Raw genomic sequence first — 21,553 nt, 5'->3', positions numbered from 1 at the left:
TTCCCAGGAGAAATTGATGCCAACAGATGATTTCCAGTGATCATAGAGTGATTTTGTCTGAACTGAAATACCTTCGCTTTTCATGTGTGTGTATGTTAGCAGGATATCATTAGGATGGTGACATTCTTGGTTTTTATGCATCTTATTTGCTTGCTGCCTTATTATTCTAAGTTAAAATCTTGCTGAAACTGACTTGTCTTGCATCAATCTATATTTATTAAAATATGTTTGTTCAGTGTAATGTATATTGAAGTTGATTCTATACTTATGTATTCCATACAAAATTTGGTAAAAGAAACAGAAGAATATTTGCTACAAGTATCACAGTTCATGTAGTAGGCTCGTTTCCTCTATTACTGGAATATCTGGTTTTTACTTGAATAAAAATTTTATTAGCATTGAGCCAGAACAATAATTTTAAGAAAGGTTAGATATAAGTAAACAGCTCGGTGAACACAAGAACCTCAGCAGATTTTACCTCTTTATGGAAAACTGAGTGATGAGATCCACTTTGGTCGGAACTTGAATTAGCGTGTGAAGTAAAAATTTTTAACATTTGACTAGGGGATAAAATGGAAGAATATTAGGTGTGGTGTAGGTAGACAGAAAAATTAGTCACTTTACCACACTGCATTAGAAATAAATTTGGTGAAGTGATATGCATCAACATTTTATTGATCCAACAGTAACCAGTTAGTGATAAATTGTGTGCATAAAATTCTTTTCAATTTTTACTGCATTTAACTGTTGGAATGTGACCAATCCTAGAGTACCACTTTTAAGGCTTTAGTAGATTATGTTAGCACCAGTATGTTGTTTGGTATTGATATTATTGACTTCAGAAAAAGGACAACCGAAATTGACATGATCAGAATTGTGTGTATTTTTTTTTGTGAAATTATAAAAGTAACTTAACATTAGATATTTAATAAGATTACCCTGTCAAATGTAATATTTATTTATTTACATTTTATAAAATTAATCCTGTATTGTAGCTTTGATATTTCGAAGATATGATTGTTTATTTTTAGAATGACATTACAGGGTAGGTGTGAGAGGCCTGATCTGGTCAGTTTTAGCATAAAACAAGTAGAATATTCGAGCCAGATATAGCCTGTTTAAATGCTAAAGAGTTAAACTGAAGGATCACTCACTTCTTTTTAGTAGGGTTCATATTAATTTTTTGAGGAAAAAAATTGACAATGACTTCTAAATTTCAGCTAAGCAGTTGCCACCAGATTATGGTTTACTTTGGTAGATGGGGATAAAATGGAAGAATATTAGGTGTGGTGTAGGTAGACAGAAAAATTAGTTGTACAAGAAGGAAGAGAGACAAGGAAAGGAGGAAAGTAGAGGCTTAGCAGTTGTAGGTTGGGAACAGGATGTGTTGGAGAGAGTTTTTCTGGTTTGTTAATGGAGTTCTGTTAGTGTTTAGCTTTAGTCAGGCAGTGGAACCATTTGGCAAGTGTCTTCTATTATCCTGGGCTGACCAAAGCCTTGTGATTGGATTTGGTAGATTGAAACTGAAAGAACCCCATTGTGTGTGCATGTGTGTGTGTGTGTGTGTGTGTGTGTGTGTGCGCACACGCGCGCGTGTATGCGTGTGTGCACACGCGCATGCACACATGTATATATAGGTGTGTGCGTATGTGTTTATGTTTCTTTGTCTTGACATTGTATGATAACTGTGAACAAGCACCACCACCATGCAAAATGGTATCTTTTGTTACCAGTCTTTTATGAAAATATGTCTAGCTTTGAAGAAATGTTACCTAACTTGGAAACTGGTGAGGGTTGGTGACAAGTAGGGTATCCAGCTGTAGAAGTCTGTGCCAACATATTCTGCCCAGCCTATTGGATCAAAGAAAAGTGAGCATCAAAATGAAGATGATGATGATACGATACAGATGCTGATACAAAATAATTCTTTTATGTTCAACTTCTTGCCAATGCTAAGCACACATTTACTTCCTGTATTTTTAGTGAGGAGTTTCCCTGTAATGCATGGTTTTACATGTAAGGGATATAACTCTATATGTATTAATATTGTTGGTTGTAAGTTGTTTCCCCTGGTTGGCTAACCAAACTGGTGTTGAAGGATCTTAAAATATAAGTAGTGTCCGTGGAAATTCTACAGTTCATTTTGTGGTACAGTGTTAACCACAAACCTCCTCCTATTTAGTAATAATATACTGTCATTTTCCTTATCTTCAATTTTATTAATCTTTAAGAAATTTTGTTTATTCTCTTCTTGCCTGTTTTCACATCCTGGCTTGTGCAAAATATTCTTGCCTACCATGAAGGTTCATTCTTGATTGATAGTTCTTAGTCTTTCTCCCGTCGCTTTAGCCTCATTATTCATTATATAACACCTAACTCTGTTTCTTGCAATAATTTCATTTTTTTTTTTCTTTTTGAGTTAGTACTTCTCATTGTGATTCTCCTCCTTTTATTCCTAATTCTTAATTCTTCTCCTTGCCTTCCTCCAATCTTTCCCTGCATCTTCTCTACTGCTCTCAATTCAGTTCTTGCTGTTGTGCTCTATGATCATTATCCACTGTCACATACCAATCTCTGTTTCAGTAACAAAATTGTTTTAAGAAGCACTTGATATTGTATAGTTTGTAACACCCATATTCCAGACATACCATCTCATATCTTCTACAAAAGGAGATAAGAACACAATTCTTAATGTGTAGACAGTTGGGAAAATTCCTTTATCCAGGATACTGGTACACACATTTTATGAAGAAATTTAGGATTCAGTTATTAGAAAACTTTGTAGCCAGGACTCTGTTACACATATTTTGAAGGAAGTTAGGAACACTGATATTACTATATATATATATATATATATATTATATATATATATATATATATATATATATATATAAATAAAGATAGAATTCATAGATAAATGTCCAATCTTTATGACAGTGAATTGTGCTAAATTATCGGGTAGATAATGAGAGAGAGAGAGAGAGAGAGAGTCATCTGCTGTTGGTGCATACATGCACAAATACATGCAAACACCAATGCTGTGTGCACATATACACATAATCCCACCACTATTTCATGTACATGCACACACATCTAATTGTTACTTGTGTATGCATGCACCAGTAATGTTTGTTTGTGTGAGCCAAGTCACTTTCAAAATCAGGCCCCAACATCTTAGCAAATGGAAGGACACAGATTTTGATAGAAGCTACTTGCATAAGATACTGCACAGGAGAATGAAAGTGTAACCATGCAGTCTCAATTCTGTATTGATTGTATGTATATTTGTGTGTATTTATGTATTTGTTGCTTACAAATCTTACCCGCTTATTCCTATCCCCTCAGTCCACAGATTCTGTTTCTCCTTAGACTCCCTAAAAGCAAAGAATTCAGCTATTTATATGAGGTGTATATGTTCTTGCTATTTTATATATTTGTTAATGGTTAAAGAAAAAAACAAAACTTCACAGATACTTAAATTGATTTACATTTAAAGCACTATTGCAGTTTGTACTTTTTAAACTTCAAACTTTCTGGTTTTAGTTTCATGCTCATCTCCCTATGAATGAAACACAAATATTATATGCTTATCAACGATTTTGATTCTATATTTTCCTTTAGAGTAGTGGGAGTGAAAGGGGAAATTCATTATAGTTCCTATTTAAATAGATTTTCGTGTTTATTTTGATAATAATGGTATTATTTGTGCCATGCCTGTAGCATCTTCTGAAAGCTATACATTGTAAACAGGAATTAAAAATTTTTTTTTTTATTTGACTATTTGAGCACTCTGCTATTTCCTTTTGATTAATTTCTTTCTATGTTTTTCTTCTTTTCCAGAACTTGTCAGAGTTTAGGGAAATATTGTGTGAAGTTATCTCGATTAAATTTGTCCTCGTGTACAGAAATTTCAAACAATTCTTTGAAATTTTTGAGGTAAATACAAGGAATATTTCAAATTAAAATTTTATGGATTCTTTTTCTGTCTCTTCTTTAGTCATGGTCAAAAATTTGTAACATTTTTTAAGAAATTAAAATTATTATGCCTAAGTATAATTCAATTCAAACATATACAACATATATATTTGGGCATTTAATATATAAAATTCTAATTTTCTGACCTATGTTCCAAACTTTTGGCCATGGCACTGTCTGTGAGTATGTGTGTACATATAGATATAAAGAACTTTTCAATAAATTTTTATTTATTAATTGAACTGTGTGCCAAATATACATTGTATATGCAAACTGGTTATCCTATTTATTTAAGCTTTTAGAAATAAGTTTATAAGGCATATCTTCATGTACTTGGGATGATAGTTTGGATCATAAAAAATATACCAGGGAATGGTATAACTAGCTTATGGAGACTTTGGGTATTAACAAAGTAGGGGAAAATAAATGATAAAATTTTTTAAATTCTCAGTCATCTACATTGTTTTTATATTTCCAAATTGTTTTGAACTTTTTCTGGTGGACATTTTGTTTAATAATTCCATAGATAATCTCAATTAATCAAAGGTTTTCAGCTCAATAAATCACATATGTAAGACTTTATTATTTTAGATAAACTTCTAAATAAGTTGTTTGTTATAAATTTTGTTTGAAATATAATAAGTGATCCTCCAAATTTCATAATTTTGGAGGATGTAACATTTTGGTGAATTTCATTCTATATACTTTCAATTATTGCAGTGAGGGTTGTCCAAATCTTGAATATCTCAACATATCATGGTCAAGTCAAGTGACCAATGATGGGGTAGATGCTTTGGCCAAAGGCTGCCCGAAAATAAAATCTTTCTATTCCAAAGGATGTCATCAGGTGAGTGGTGTTTTTATATTTACAGTCTACTCTTTTCCCTTCTCTTTTTTTTTTTATTGTTTTTCAACCACATATTTTTGGTTGAGTTTCAAGTAATCCTACCAATTTTACAATTGCTCATATTTTTCAGCATGCAAGTCTAATTTTTTCAGACCAAAGTTTACAACCAAAAAGAATAGGTCAACTTATACATCAAAATGACTTTGTAGAACCAAAAATTCCATATAGAATACTGCAGGTTTTGGAAAGATAGTGACAATGTTGAAATATTTATACTATGTTTTTGCTATATATTATATTGGGTTACATGCTGGAAAATATAGCACTCAATGCTTATGCCATGACTTTAAGAGGACTTAAACTCAATATTCAAGTTACTCTTCTTAATTATACACAAAGCCAGTTTTAAACTAATCAGATTTGTTCAAATTGGGCCTCACACCAAAAGTGGGCTCTCACACCTGTGCTCAAACAGAGACCACTATGGTGAATTTTTAGTATATCTGATTAATGCTTTTTGACTGGGATGGGTATACGACACAGCTTTTGTAGAGTAGAGGACCCCACTGATAATTCTCTAATTGGACCCCACACTTCCTAGCATTGGTCTTAATGTCTATAATAGTTACTTGGGATTTTAAAATTTGTTATAATACTAGTGCTGCACTGGTAATATAATATTAGAATCAGAAGCCTTGTTCTTGTTTAGCTCTGATTATGCAGATTTATGATAATAATGAAACATATTCAGGTATTGACTATCCCATCTTTGTTTAAAATATGAATTCAGGATTACATTATCTTGGATACATGTCTCTTTATTTTTTTCTAAACAGTAGAGAGTGATTTAAGAAAAACATATTGAATTTTTTTTTAACAGATTACTAATGATGGCATAGCTCCACTGGCCATGAGCTGCAGCAACCTACTAACTCTGAACCTTAACAGCTGCTCAGTAAGTATTCTGTGGTTCATTTAGTCTTCTAGTCATCATCATCATCATCATCATGTTTTAACATCCGTTGTCCATACTGGCATAGGTTGCCAAAGCTGGTAACCTGAGGGACTGCATCAGACTCCAGTCTGATTTGGCATGGTTTCTGCAGTTGGATGCCCTTCCTAATGCCAACCACTCTGAATGTGTAGTGGGTGCTTTTACATGCCATCGGCATGGGTACCAGTTGCGTGACACCAGTATCTGCCATGAATGTGGTTTCACTTGGCTTGATGGGTTTTCTCAATACAGCATACTACCAAAGGTCTCAGTCATTTGTCATTGCCTCTTTGAGGTCCAACACTCAAAAGGTGCCTTTTATGTGCAACCAGTACAGGTACCAATTACACAACACTGGCATTGGCCACATTGCCTCTGTGCAGCCCAATGCTTGACTGCAGTATGCAAATATTTTAGTCAGAAAGTCAGTAGTTCCACTTGGACATATTCATTCATTTAATGACTGTTTTTCCATGCTAGCATGGGTTGTATGGAGTCGTTTGAGACAGAATTTTGTGACAAGTTGTTCTTCCTGTCACCAACATATACCTCATATTGACTCCAGAGATTTCTTCTTATATCATAGGTTTTTGAATGCAGATGGCTGTGTGGTTAAGAAATTCACTTCTTAGCCACATGCTTTTGGGTTCTGTCTCATTGTATAGTACTTCAGACAAGTATTTTCTACTATAGCCCCGGGTTGATTCTAAGTGGACCCATAAGACATTGCTGTCATGATTACTCCATCTTATTCAAATGATATTTTGACGACAACATCATTTTGTGTATCCTTCTTTTTTTAAGAATATCAGAAGAGATTTGGCTGCTATTTCTAACAATTTGAGTTACAATTATTTAGAGGCCTCCCTCATTAGCTTGGTTATTACCATTGTTTTCATTTTTTGCCACTCACCTCTTATTGATATCTCTTACATCTTAGTTTATTGTTGATTTTGTATATTATAATTTTACTTCAGTTTATTGCTTATTGCAATCATTTATTATCTAGTTATAATTGTTACTCTAATAGAATCTATTGACCATTGTTTCCTCCCATCATTAACTTTTCTTTATTAATTGCAGCACATAACTGATGAAGGTATTCAACAGATAAGTCAAAATTGCCATCAGTTACAAGTTCTTTGTGTGTCCAATTGCTGTCTACTCACAGACACATCATTGTTTTCACTTGCTAAGGGATGCCTTGATATGCGGTAAGTATTGGTGTTTGTGTGTCTTCTGTTTTCTTATTGCTTTTTATTCTATTGTTTATGCTTTTTAAATTCTGTGGCAGTCTGCTTTTTGTAAGTTTTCACATTTAACCATTTTGTTACTATATTTTCATTGAAATACATTTTGCTTATTTCAATTGATTTTGAAAATAATAAATTTGGTGAAATAACTGTCATTTTTAAACTGGCATATTGGATATAAATTAACATGAAATTTTATTGAAGATTTTAATTTAGATCACTTTTAAATGGGAAATTTGTATTACAGAATCAAGGGCAGTTTTAAAGTGGGTTGGTACCAAAAGGGTTAAAACTGCTACTTATTACTTTAATTACCATTTCATATTATATGTAATATAGATTTCAAATTTTGGTACAAGGTCAGCAGTTTCACGGGAGGGGATAAGTTGATTACATCAACCCCAGAAGTCTGAAAGGCAAAGTTGCCCTTGGCAGAATTTGAACTCAGAATGTAAAGATGGATGAAATGCCACTAAGCATTTTTCCAGGTGTGCTAACAATTCTGCTGCCTTAGTATTTATATTGTTTTTATTTATATTTTTAAGTTGAAAGATGCTGAAGATGAATTTCACATCTGCTTTGACCTCCACCCCACTCTCATAATTTTTGTTTAATTCCACTGGGAAAAGCTTGAAGTATTTCCTTCTCTTTTCAACTCTACAGAGTTGAAACATCATGTTTGCAAATGAATTGCAACAACTGCATTTCATCAGTTGACTGTTTTATATGTGTGTGTATATATATATATATATATATATATATATATATATATAATCACTGTATCATGTACAAGTGCCCATGTAGCACCATATAAAAGCACCCAGCACATTCTGTAAAGTGGTTAGCGTTAGGAAGGGCATCCAGCTGTAAAAACCTTGCCAAATCAGACTGGAATCTGGTGCAGCTCCTCAGCTTGCCAGCTCTGGTCAGACCATCCAGCCCATGCTAACATGGGCAACAGACATTAAACAATGATGGTCAGGATGTATCACTATATTGACCAGACTACAGGATGTTGTTATACCCCACTGGTCACAATGTACTTACAATTCTTTTTTGATTGTACCTTTCTTTCCCTTCTATGCCAAATCATTTAACTAAATTGTCTTTCCATTGTTGTGGGCTTTTTCTTATTTTTTGGGGTACCAGTGAGCAACCAAGCAGGTGTACCTGTTGTCTGCGAACCTTGTGACAAGTTCAGTCCTTATTCTCCATGAGATTTTAGCATCCATGTTTCAGCACATGTTCACTGCATACCAGAGGTAGAGGTACCCCTTTACCTCTTTGATTTTTTTTTTTACCTCTTCCCACCTCTATTTGACCTTGTGCTATGTTTTTGATGTGCATATATTTTGTTTGCATGCAGTTCATTTTAAGGTCTACAGCTGAGCTAGGAGTGTCCTGCTCTGTCAGCATGCTCTGCAGCTGACCTGTGAAGTGGGCATAGTATTTTTAAATCAACCTGACTTCACTGGTACTTTATTTCACCCTGAAAAGGATGAAAGGCAAAAATTAATCTTGATGGGATTTGAACCCATCACATAAAGCCCAAAACAAAATCCTGCTTATGTCTTCTATATTAAACCCTAATCTTTGAATCAGTGTATTTCACCCAGTTTGTGTTTTTGCCTTCATTATTTTCTTTAAAAACGTCAGTGAAAAATGATTTTAGTTTTTATCATGATGGTTGTTGAGAATTGTATTAAATTTCTTCCCTCCTACCTTTCCCTTCAGGACCTTAGAGGTAGCAAGTTGCTCGCAGTTCACAGACAGTGGTTTCCAAGCTTTAGCTAGGGTAACTGGCATTTTTATTTTCCTATTGTATTCATTTATTTTTGTCATGTCATATATGAATAGATGTGTGTGTGTGTGTGTGTGTGGTGTGTGTGTGTGTGTGTGTGTATATATATATATATTGAATGTATGTTTCTGTATATATAAATGTGTGTGTATAGGTGTGTGTTTATGTGTGTGTGTGTGTGTGTATATATATATATAGTGTGTGTTGTGTACACTTACTGAAATATTCCAATTATTGCTGTTATGTGCTGCAGGAACACTGCAGTTTTTTAATATGTAAAGCCAGCAATTGATATCTAGACTATGAAAGTTACTATATTTTAAAAAATGTTACAAGATACCTTATGGAAAAAGAAAAGCTATATATATATATATATATATATATATATATATATATATATATATATATATATACATATATATAACTTCAATGCTTTTATGAGTTTGATTTGATCAGCATATGCAAATATATATATATATATATATATATGCAAATATATATGTATGTATATATATATATATATATATATATATATACACATACATACACACATCTTTTTATTTTTTATTTGTAGAGAAGTTTGATTCAGTTTTTTTGTCTTCTTTTTTTGTAATTGACTGAATAGCTGATGAGTGCATTTTCCATTTGACTTCTGATTTAAAACACTCCCTTTACATTCAGGTTCGCATTCATTATCCTCTGCCTTCCAATTTAAAAGGTTTTTTAAAAAAAACTTTTTAAATATACCACATTTTCCAGCATATAACTATAACTTTTCAGATCGAAATTTACAGCTCTAAAAAGAGTAGGTCAACTTATACACCAAGGCAACTATAGAAGACTGAAAATTCCATGTGAAATGCAGTAAGATTTGGAAAGATAGTGACAATGTTTGAATTATTAACACGTTATACTGATGTCTTTGAGATTTCTCTAATTTGCATTTCAACTTCATTTGTAAAATAAAATGTGTCTAGAATAGCACAACTATGCAGAGTGGACTTAATAACTGTTATAATTTATCCATAGTCTAATATAATAATAATATTTCAGAATACAAAAATTCCGTCTTCAGATATCGCTAGGAATTGATCGAGTCACTGCTATAATCGGTTTTCCAATGGTTACTGAAATTTTTTTTTCTTTTATCCTGAAAGTGTCTCTGAAGTGGTCTCAGTGACTCGATCAATTCCTGGGAATATCTGAAGAAGGAATTTTTGTATTCTGAAATATTATTATATCAGACTATGGATAATTAAATTATAACAGTTATTAAGTCCACTCTGCATTGTTGTATCATTCAAGACACATTATATTTTACAAACAATGCACAATGCTTCAAGCAAACTACAATACTCTTCAACTTCATTTGTTTATTCTTACCACCATTTTCATAACATGCACATTTATACTCTAACTTTGAAAGGTCTATGTTGTTTAGTTCTCTGTCATACAGATTGGGCTCTTTTTTGATATTGCTATCAACCATTCTAGACATCGCTAAGTGTAAATCAATTTAATCAATGAATTACTTTTTCCAAAACAGTTCTCATTACTGGTTCTTACGTGACCCCATGTATCACTAATATTTTCCAATGCAGTTTTTGTTAGCATTCTTGCTTAAAGACATTGAAAGGCTAAAGTGTGGTAGCAGTACAGTTCAGGTGTTTTTCTATGGAGGAGATACATGGAAAGTCGGTTTTACATAAGGGTGGAAATAACTGGGTCAAAAAATAGAGATGGTGCTGATATTTGTGTATGTATGGACACACACACACATGTATATATATATGCATGTGTGTGTTTGTATATATATAAAGTTAAAAAACATGTAATAAATGCACAAACAAATGGAAAACAGACACAGAAGGCCACCAATTCTCCATCAGTTATCAGCAATTTCACGCCTTCAATGATAACATTGCTCCCCACTGGTGGCACCAACAGCAAGAAGCCACCAGAAAATAGGGAACCAATGAACAAAGTACCAAACAACAGAAAGTGAACAAGCAAATAGGCAATACTGAATGAAGTAAATAGAATATGGCCTTAGAGCCAGACAGGAGACAAAAATATGGTTAATGCTAGGAGAAATATATAAATAAATATGGGAAAATTTATCTGTATGCAGTGTAATTTTATGGCATCTTCTTTGATTTTAAAGTTTATTTAAAATTGTAATTTTCATTTCTAGAGAAATCAACTATTTTGTTAATTTTCAGTTTTACTTTTGAAATTCTTATTCATTCTCATAAATATTTTTAACAAAATATAAAAGAAACAAAACATAAACCTAACATAGGTATTGCTTTTAGCATGTGGCCTACCATTGAAGTAAAATGAAATAAAAGAGAAATGAAACAGCAATGATGAAATGATATTTCTATATGGTTACATATTTACTTAAACTGGTGGTTCTCAACTGGGGTCCACATAAGATTTTGCTGTTAAAATTTATGTGCAATAAATTAGTTATATTTCTACAATACAGAAAATATTTCAGCAATTTTTTAATCGAATTCCTAATAATATTTAATTATGAAAATATACTGGGACTTTTTTAAAACGTCAGATGTTGAGGGGAAGAGGGCTTCAGTAAATTTAAATAAGATTCAAAGGGGATCCATAGGAAAAAAGTGGTTGAGAACCACTGACTTAAACCTTTGCACTCTTTAAAGCAGTGGTTCTCAACCAGAGTCCATATGGCCCTTGGGGTTCCATATAATATTTTGCTGTTAAAATTTATATGCAATAAACTGGTTATATTTTTGCAATGCACAAACATTTTTTTAGAATTTCTTATACAATTCCCAATAATATTTAATTAGAAAAATATAATAGAATTTTTTGAACATTGAATGGTTATGAGGGTCCAATCAAGTAATAGGAATCAAAACGATCCATAGATAACAAATGGTTGAGAAACACTGCTTTAGAGTATAGGTTTTCAACAACATTTCTCCACTGTTTTCAATTCTTGGCTATATTTTCTCCTCCCAGGCTCTGTTGGTTTTCAATTGTTGTCGATACTTTTTGTAACTTTGCCTTTTCCTAGGTAGGATTGTTGGTGCTATGCAAAGCCATTGTTACCACTTGATAGAGGTGGTTATATTAATTTGGCCTCTATCCTTTCACCTATCAGGAACTTGCACTCTGTTAGCATAGCTTTCAAGGCTGAGGCATACAGGCCTCAACACTGCAACAAGGCGTGACCCTTGTGGTGGAAATGATACGTATATAGAAAAAAACATATTTTAACCAAAATGCAAAACTGTGAACTGAGTACCATTAACTGAGGGACAATCCTATCTGTATCATCTAGCGCTCTCTCTCTCTCTTTCTCTCTCTCTCTCTCTCTCTCTCTCTCTCTATATATATATATATATATTATATATATATATATATATATATATATATATATTTTATATTTAGCAGAAGCAACAAAATGACTCAAGGTCCGAGAGTTTCATGTGTTAGCGCTTATCAAAGTAGTTTGATAAATGCTAACACACAACACTCTCGGACCTTGAATCACTCTGCTGCTAGGTACTAATAAGTGTATACATATACTCATATTTTGAGTTATGTTTTTCCTGTTTGCATCACTATACCTGTATATATACAGGGTGAGTCAAAAGTACCTGCGCAATTCTTTTTTTAGGGTTGATATGTATGAGTTCTCGATTGGGAGACACTTTTGACTCCCAACTCTTTTTCAACAGCTTTGGGATATCAAAGAGTATCAACAACATGATCCAGCTTCAGTAACTTTCAAAATAACAAAGGCATAACTTTCCAGAAACTGGGCACTACTTTTGACTCACCCTGTGTGTGTGAGTGTGTGTGTATATATACACATACACACACACACACATCCTAACAGATAGGAAAGAAAATATTACCTCACTTGGAAACAAGAGATGGTTGGCAACAAGGAAGAGCATTTGGCTGCACATATATATATATATATATATATATATATATATACATATACATATTCATGTGTGTAAGTGCATGCACCTCCTCACAAATAGGAGGGAATATCCGTTTAGTATTAACTGTTGGAAAAATGCAAATTCAGTAACATGGTGGGGATTAATGAAATTTTATTTTGGTTGAGTCAGCCTCTTGCTACTCTGAGCTTTACCTGAAAGCACACAGGATCTTCAGGCAAGTAAATACATATATGTGTGTATTTATTCACAAATAAAAAGAAAAACAAATAAACAAAACTGTAACTCAATATGAAGTATAGAAATTTTATTAAGATTATGGTTTTATTTATTGTCTTGCCTTTTTTTCTATCTTTTTCAGAGTTGTCACATGCTGGAGCGAATGGATTTAGAAGAATGTGTTTTGGTATGTTAGTATATTAAATTAATTAATGATAAACCACAACAGCAAAGTAGGGGGTTATGATTTCTCACAATACCACAACTTCACACATTTGTAAAGTTGACACTAATGCATGACTGCTGTTTAATTTTTATCAGTGTAGGAGGAAATGTTTTTAACACTATACATCTATAATAGATACTTTCTCAAGATGGATATTGCAGTTTAAAAGGCTTTCAGCATATGTGCACGTTAAGTATGTATACAGATCACTAAGTTTGAAGTAATTCTAGTTCTGTCACTAATAATGAATTTCTGTTCAGCCTGGCAGTTAAATGCAATATCAGTGACCTTTCAATCACTGTTTAACTATATCAGCTAGTGGTCAATGTTGACATGAGCCAACATGGATATTTGGTGGTGAAACCTGAATCCAGCAATTTCACCAACAGGGCTGGGCAACCTTTACCAGTTGTTGCTATTTTTGCTGTTTTTAACTCTATATGTCTATAAGAGATATTTTCTCAAGATGAATACTGTAGTTTAGTAAGGCTTTCAACATATACACATTTTAAGTATGTATACATATCAGTAAAGTTGATCCAATTTGAATTCAATAAGCAAATAGACAAAGCTAAATGTTGTAAGACATTTAGTCCATTAGCATAATGCAGATTTGTTAGAATTTGCAAATTGTCATTGTGTTCTTTCACAGTGACTTATTCTGCTAAGCATTTTGTTGGTTAATCAGATCTGATAAAATATCTCTAGTTGGTAGGCTCTTTACATGCTATCTTTAGTTAAAACCCTCTCCTGGTCATTGGCTACCTTTAGCAAAGTTCACTCTGTGGCTATGTAGAAAGTAGTCATAGCAAAGTTCACTCTGTGGCTATGTAGAAAGTAGTCATAGCAAAGTTCACTCTGTGGCTATGTAGAAAGTAGTCATAGCAATGTTCACTCTGTGGCTATGTAGAAAGTAGTCATAGCAAAGTTTTCTGTGCAGATATTGGAACTGAAGATGTTCAGGCTAGATATTGAATTAATATCATCACGTTTGAACAGCGCTTTTACAGGTCATGGCCTACCAACCACTGCCTTTCATCCTCTGACTAACTTAAAAATTAAATAAATAAAAGCTGTCATTGGTTTACACAATACTTTATAGAAATGTATGTAATGAAAGTAGATTTTTCTGAATCAGAATATAGATTCAAACAAGTGGTGTCATTAACCATTATCCAATATCCTCATTATATCACTTATTAATTGCCAGCAATTATTAATCATCACCATTATTTCTAATCCATCCTGTTGCATCAGTCATCATCTTTCCCCAGTCCTTTTTCTGGTGTAACCTTTCATCATTGATATATCCATTCATTATCCTTGTAAACATTCATTGTCAATTTTAATCAACCATAATTCATTATTAATCATACTTAAAGGTAGCAAGCAATGGATGAATTTGTAGTAAACTGTTTTTGCTTCTATTCTTCCATTATCATATTCTCGATACCTCATTTTCTTGATGCCACTGCCCATACTTGTTCAGCAGTTTACGGAGATGCTGATTTTAATTTTCATAAAGGCAGAGTTGTTTGATTGCATATCTGTAGGTTTAATCAAATTTATCAGTAAATGTGTGATGCTTGTTGGCAACAGTACATTGCTTTTGTATTCTTTGTTTCTCTTTGCTGAGATGAAAAATATTTGTATGGGCATTATCGGTGATTGATTCTGGAAAAGGCATTAAAGCCACAAATCACATGCTGTAATGACTCATGTGAAATGCCTGAAGCTATGAAACTTGGAAACCACCCATTCAACCCACAAATTAATGAAGGAGTTTCTATTTTGTTGCTCATCTTGCTAAAAACAACAGCTAAATCTCCCATGAATCACTATATAACTTAACCCTTTCATTATCATATTTCTGTTGGAAAACACTGTCTTTGATTCAGTTAGTTTTTATAAATAAGGAGAAATTTAGTAATGTAACTTTGCCATTAATTAATTTGGTATTTGGATCATAAATTATAAAACTTTGATGGAAAGTTTTAACTTAGATCAGTTTAAAACAGGGAATTTGTATCATAGATTCAGGAGTCAGTTGCCAATAGATTGGTATCAAAAAGGTTAATGAAATCAGGGTGTATCAGATCATGTACTTATAGATAAAATAAGCCTGTCAAGATGATGGCTGAATTGGTTGGAATACTTTTGACCACTGATCTACTCAGTCAACACTGAGTTGGAGCTAAACAAAAACAGCTGACCACCAAACCCATGTGATAATCAATCATAAAACAATGCTAAGATAAAAAAGAAAACAAAGGAGATATTTGTGATGTAGTGTTTAAAAAAAGGAGTAGAGGTTATGACTGACCCTGGGTTAAACAACTGCATTAGTTAGCTGGAAAAATTGGGAAAATTGTTAGCCAAGTTACATAATTAGTTTGTGAAATTAGCCACTAATGGGTAGGTAATAGTGTTAAGATTTTATCCAGAACTTGATGTATAGATATGTGTATCCTTATACAAGAGTGTGTGTGAGTGCACATGCACACACATATATAAGCATGTAGCTTGAGTGCAAGAACTCTATTAAAAAGAGATACATATATATCTATATAATATAAATTTGTTTTTGATGAGACATCTGAGCAAGTTTTCTAAGGAAGATGTTGATTGAATAAATACCACAGTCATTGAGGGATGAAAGACAGAAATCAGCTCCGTAGAAATTTGAGCTTACAGCATAAAAGGTTGAAGCAAAATACTGTAAAAGCATTCATTGTGACACTTTTCTACCTAATTATAATAATTATTTATATTGACTTGAAACCATAGAGACATGCAATATTTAGTTCAGTTATGTCATTTTGTTCTTAATTTGTATCATCGCTGGTATTTAATATCAGGCATTTCTTCAAGTGTTTATGTAACTTTTTATTATAATTTGATGCCTTGTGCTAGTTATTGTTGTTGTTATTATTATTATTATTATTATTTGAGACCTTGAGCTAGTTGTTGTTGTTATTATTATTATTATTGATATTATTACAAAGCATTAAAATTACAATAAGTACATTACCATTTCTGGCAACTTGCTGTCCTGATAAGAAACTTAATATTGTCAGATTTATTGTTTTCAATGGAGAACATTTTTATGGACATGATTAAAACATGTCATTTGAATATAAAATAAGCATCTTTATTTTTTCCGTTTCTTTATCTTTTAAACTCAGATAACAGATGCTACATTAGCAAGTTTAGCTATGAACTGTCCGCGTCTTACAGTACTGGTAAGTATGACAATTTTATTGATTGGCATTCTTTCTCCTTGTTTCCAAACAAACTGTGTTAGCCATACAACCATTGTTAATCCTAAAGAGGATTATATAACAAAAAAAGATAAAGGAGAAAAAAGAAAAAAAAAGATATTGATCATTTGGCAAATTCTAGATCTGCACCAAAAATATTGTCAGTATTGTAGAATTCCGTGTTGTTCAATGTTAGATGTTTGTGAGTTTAATCTGGAATATATTATTGGATACTATAAATCTCACATGTTGCTTGATCAGAATTACAAACTGTATATAACTGAGATGGTCGGAAAGATTTTAATGTGATGCTTTGTTGAGGAGTGACATCCTATTGCTTTCTCTTTGTCCACTGGAAGTCTTTGAACTCCTAATGAAACACTTTACAGTAAAGATCAGTACTTATAATAGCATTTTACAGCTTACTAGACTGAGACTAGTGACTTAAGACAAGTATTATCACAGTGCTGTAGACTTATATACTATGTATTTTTTACCTTATTCTTAATTGTCAAACAACCTCTAAACTTGTTTAAATGTAGCGAAAAAAGTAAAAATAAGCATTTAAGATTTCATTCTTCCATTTATCAATCCAACTTCAACAGTTTTTTACTGCTGCAAGAGCAGGAATATCAGCCTCCTCCCTGTCTTTCTTTGTCACCTATTCTCATTTTCTTCTTCCTTCAAGGATATCTGAGGTGTTCCTGGTTATGGGCAAAGTGGACTTAGTTGTGCTACTGTGCTGTGCAATATCACTATACAGTAGATTTTGATAAAACTTTATAAATACCTTACTAATCTCCAACCTATATTTAGGGGCTGATCGTTGAAATGCCTTTATGGTTACAAAAGTAGAAAACCATTTAATCTGCAGTAATATTTAAAGATTTTACTATTCTGTTGCTTCAATGACATTTTTATATCCAAAAATTTTTAATGTTTCATAGTATGATAAATGGCATGGAATCATTATTGTTATCATTTAACATTCGTTTTCCATGCTGGCATGAGTTGGACGGTTTGACTGAGGGCTGGCAAGCCAGAAGACTGCACCAGGCTCCAATCCAATCTGGTGAAGTTTCTACAGCTGGATGCCCTTCCTAATGCCAACCACTCTGAGTGTGTAATGGGTGCTTTTTATGTGCCATTTGCCCGGGGAGGTGGTCAAGAGTTAATGAAGAATGTGATTAGAATGATTTGGAAGATCTTAGATCTTAGTAAGTTTAAGGAGATGTAAGCAGGTTTAAGATGTAAGAAGAGAAATGTCCAAGCTATTTTACAGGTTCTCTAAAACTGATATAATTGATGCAGTTAATGCTCACCATGATCAATGTTTTTAACAAAAATGTGTATCAAGAGGGAGCTGGGGGTTTGATTCAAATGCTTGCAACAGTGAATGCTGACAAGAAATAAGCATTCAGTAAACATTATTTAGCTTGTGTACTATAACCCCACCCAAAACACACACACACACTCACACACAAAAAAAAAAAGACATTTGTACTAGAAAAAAATCCCAAAATCTCAAAAAACAATCTACTGTTTTTCTTAATAGAGAGTGACAGGATATCGTCTGTAAAAAAAGAAAAATGAGACAAAATCGGAAGGGTGAGGTAGTTCTCTTTGCAGGTATTTCCAATTCTGTACTAGATGAAAGAATAGGTACATGTTAATACATGCTAAACCCATCCAGAGGGAACCTCTGTTTGGTTATTTGATCTACTAAAAATAGGTTTAATATTGATTAAGTCATCCTGGAATGGCATCTACTTTAACTCCTAGGGAAGGAACTGTCCAAGAATGAATAGCTAAATTACTCTTTAACCGCTCTCTCTCTCTCTCTCATCATAAAGAAGAAGAAAACCTTTGAAAATGTAGTTATGTCTACATGGTCTATAAATAGAAAATTGCTTGGTCATACCTGGAATACCTTCTGCTGAACAAGGTATGATTTGCATCTAAGCAGCTACAATATCTGTTAATGTAGTGGTAATTTCTATATTTTTGTTTCTTCTTTTTTCAGAGTCTTTCCCACTGTGAACTTGTCACTGATGATGGAATCCGTCATTTAGGCACAAGTGCCTGTGCTCTTGAACACCTATCTGTCTTGGAACTGGACAACTGCCCTCTTATCACGGATGCTTCCCTAGAACATTTGACTGGCTGCCAGTGCCTGCAGCGAATAGAGCTCTATGATTGTCAATTAATCACTAAACCTGGTATTCGCAGATTAAAAGTAAGTTTGTTGGATAATTGCCTTGTGATGGTTGTATAGCAATACTGGATTATAGGTCTTTGTGTAGATGGTTTTATTGGATGATATGCCTTTGTGTAGATGGTAGTTTTGATATTGAGTGGTAGGTCTGTGAGTAGATTATCTTATTGCTACTGTTTTGTATCTTTGTATGAATAATGATACAACAATTGTGTGGCTGAATGCAGTATGAATTATGCTATTCCATTGTAAGCTTGCATATGGATGGTATCCTGTTTACCTTTTTTCTTTTTTTTTTTTGCTTTTCATCCTTCTGAAGCCAGTAAAACAAACCTGTCAATAAAATTAAATAGTAGGGCCTGTATAATCACTACCACCACCATGACCATCATTGTCATTTATTATTCCTTTTCCATGCTGGCATATGTTGGATGGTTCAACATGAACTAAAGAGCCAGAGAGCTGTGCTGATCTCCAATGTGTGCTTTGGCATGGTTTCAACAGCTGGATTCCCTTTCTAATGCCAACCACTTCACTGAGTGTACTGGGTGCTTTTTTTTAATATATTTTGTGGCACCAGAATTGGTGTAGTCACCAAGTGCCAACAAAACAAGATCCTCCTCAACTGAGAGGGGTATAGTTTTGAGGGATGTGGAAGTAGGATTGAAGGACGTGAACAAGTGTCTAGGTGCAAGGTGAATATGGGAGACAGAAATAGGACAAAGGAACAGAAAAAGTGGGTGGGTAAACTATATTATACAATACTCTTGAGAGCAGTGTCCTAACATGGCTATATTCCAATGGCACTGAAACTAGTAAATGAAAAAAAAGTCGTTAAATCTAGTGAGGCTTTCCAAGCATCTGGAGCTGTCCCATCTGTGATTATGTCACCACTTCATCACCCCTATCATTATCATCACCACCACCCCCACCACAATCAACATCATCCATTTTCCATGCTGGTATGGATTAGATGGTTTGACTAGACTGGTAAGTTGGAGAACTATATCAAGCTCCAGTCAATTTTGGCTTGATTTCTAAGGCTGGGTGCCCTTCCTAATGCCAACCACTCCATAGAGTGAACTGGGTGTCTTTTGCTTGTCACCAGCACAGTTCCCTGTTACATGTCACTGGCACAGGTCCTTGTTACATGTTACCACCACAGGTTCCTTTTATGTGTCATGGGAGCCTTTTACATGTCACAGGTGCCTTTTGCATGTCACCAGCATAGTTCCCTTCTACTTGTTACCAGCATAGTTCCCTCCTACATGTCACCAACACAGGTGCCCTTTATGTGTTTACATGTCACTAGTAGCAAGATTTAAATTAAGAAGGAAATTTTAAATTGTTCTAATCTATCTAAATTGTAACACTAAGATTATTTTTGTTTTTTCTTCTTTTCACAGAATCATTTGCCAGCCATCAAAGTTCATGCATATTTTGCACCAGTGACACCACCCCCATCAGTTGGGGGAGGGCGACAAAGATATTGTCGCTGTTGTGTAATACTTTGACAGTTAGCGAGCAAAGCTACTGACCAACGATGTACTGTGATGAAATCTCTACTTATATCAACATGTAATTATATATGCATATATATATGATTATATATGATGTGTGGGCGTATGTGTGTGTGTGTATATATATATATACACCTATGATTATGTATATGTATAACAGTATGCATGTATATGTGTGTGTGTGTGTGCATATATCTATTATATATGATATATATATGACATGCATTATATATGTATGTCTTATTAAATTGATATATATATATATAAATGTGATTATATTTGATAAATATATATATAATTATATAAGATATATAGTTATAAATGATTATGTATAAGTATATATATATATATATATATCTATACACACAAACACACACACACATACAAATATGATATGTATGTATGTATGTGTGTGTGTGTCTATATATATAGACACACACATATATATCCACACACACACACACACATACACAAACACATATATATATATAATTTCCATATATATACACACACACACACACATACATACATACATACATGCATGCATGCATACATATACATTTGTATGTATGTATGTGTATCTATCTATATCTATATAAATATGTTACTTGTAGCAAGCATGAATGAATGGTTGAACGAACGGCATATGACTGGATGAATGAATGAATGAATGTATGTTTGTGCGCACAAGTGGAAGGAAGACACAAAGCTCAGTGATGCCACAGGATCTACGTCGAGAAACCCGTCACCCGAGGACGACAACCTTTTGTCACCAAACAGCAAGTGCTACAACTGCAAGGGAATGCCACTAGCACAGCAACCTTGTACTTCTTCTCTACCTGGGTGTGGACTGGGTGAGTGTTTGCTGAGACTTGTTGCTTGCAGAGGACAAATTACAGAAATACAGTTGCCATTCTAAGAAGAAAAGGAAGAAAAAGAAGACCTCTTCTCCCACCATGTCACTCCCTCACCCCTATCTTATTTCCCATCTGCCGTGATTCCCCCCTCCTTCCCCTTTATTGTGTGTTTCCTTTTCTCCCCACCTCTTCTGCTACCTATTCTCTCTCTCTCTCTCTCTCTCTTTCTCTCTACTTACAATCTGATGATTTTTTTTCTTTTTTTCTCACCTGTCTGTTAGAGCGGATCAGATTACTTCAGGGGCCTGCTGCATGATGTGTGTGAGTGAGAATGATGTCTGCTGCTTGATTGTTAAATTTTCATATGTGGGTTGTTTACATACATGCTTTTAACAGTAAATTATATATTTAATATTCAAACCAACAAACTCGT

The 21,553-nt window shown here is 33.5% G+C and overlaps 1 protein-coding gene across 3 annotated transcripts in view; it reads left to right on the top strand.

Moving 5' to 3' along the window:
- LOC115209103 (F-box/LRR-repeat protein 20-like) overlaps positions 1-20,402 on the top strand; it is a 405,157-nt gene extending 384,755 nt beyond the window's left edge. The window contains exons 7-15 of one of the 3 annotated variants that reach the window (XM_029777227.2): positions 3,841-3,936; positions 4,696-4,822; positions 5,703-5,777; positions 6,900-7,030; positions 8,804-8,864; positions 13,185-13,229; positions 16,454-16,510; positions 18,552-18,764; positions 20,150-20,402. In XM_029777227.2, the coding sequence (XP_029633087.1) occupies positions 3,841-3,936; positions 4,696-4,822; positions 5,703-5,777; positions 6,900-7,030; positions 8,804-8,864; positions 13,185-13,229; positions 16,454-16,510; positions 18,552-18,764; positions 20,150-20,257 (913 nt within the window). In that variant the 3' untranslated portion in view covers positions 20,258-20,402. The remainder of the gene's footprint in view (positions 1-3,840; positions 3,937-4,695; positions 4,823-5,702; positions 5,778-6,899; positions 7,031-8,803; positions 8,865-13,184; positions 13,230-16,453; positions 16,511-18,551; positions 18,765-20,149) is intronic. The other 2 variants (XM_029777229.2, XM_029777228.2) reach the window with 2 other exon arrangements.
- Positions 20,403-21,553: the final 1,151 nt, after the last annotated feature.

The sequence above is a fragment of the Octopus sinensis genome, linkage group LG3, assembly GCF_006345805.1.
Source record: "Octopus sinensis linkage group LG3, ASM634580v1, whole genome shotgun sequence".
NCBI classification, from domain to species: domain Eukaryota; kingdom Metazoa; phylum Mollusca; class Cephalopoda; order Octopoda; family Octopodidae; genus Octopus; species Octopus sinensis.
This window is presented reverse-complemented; position numbering and strand designations above follow the sequence as displayed.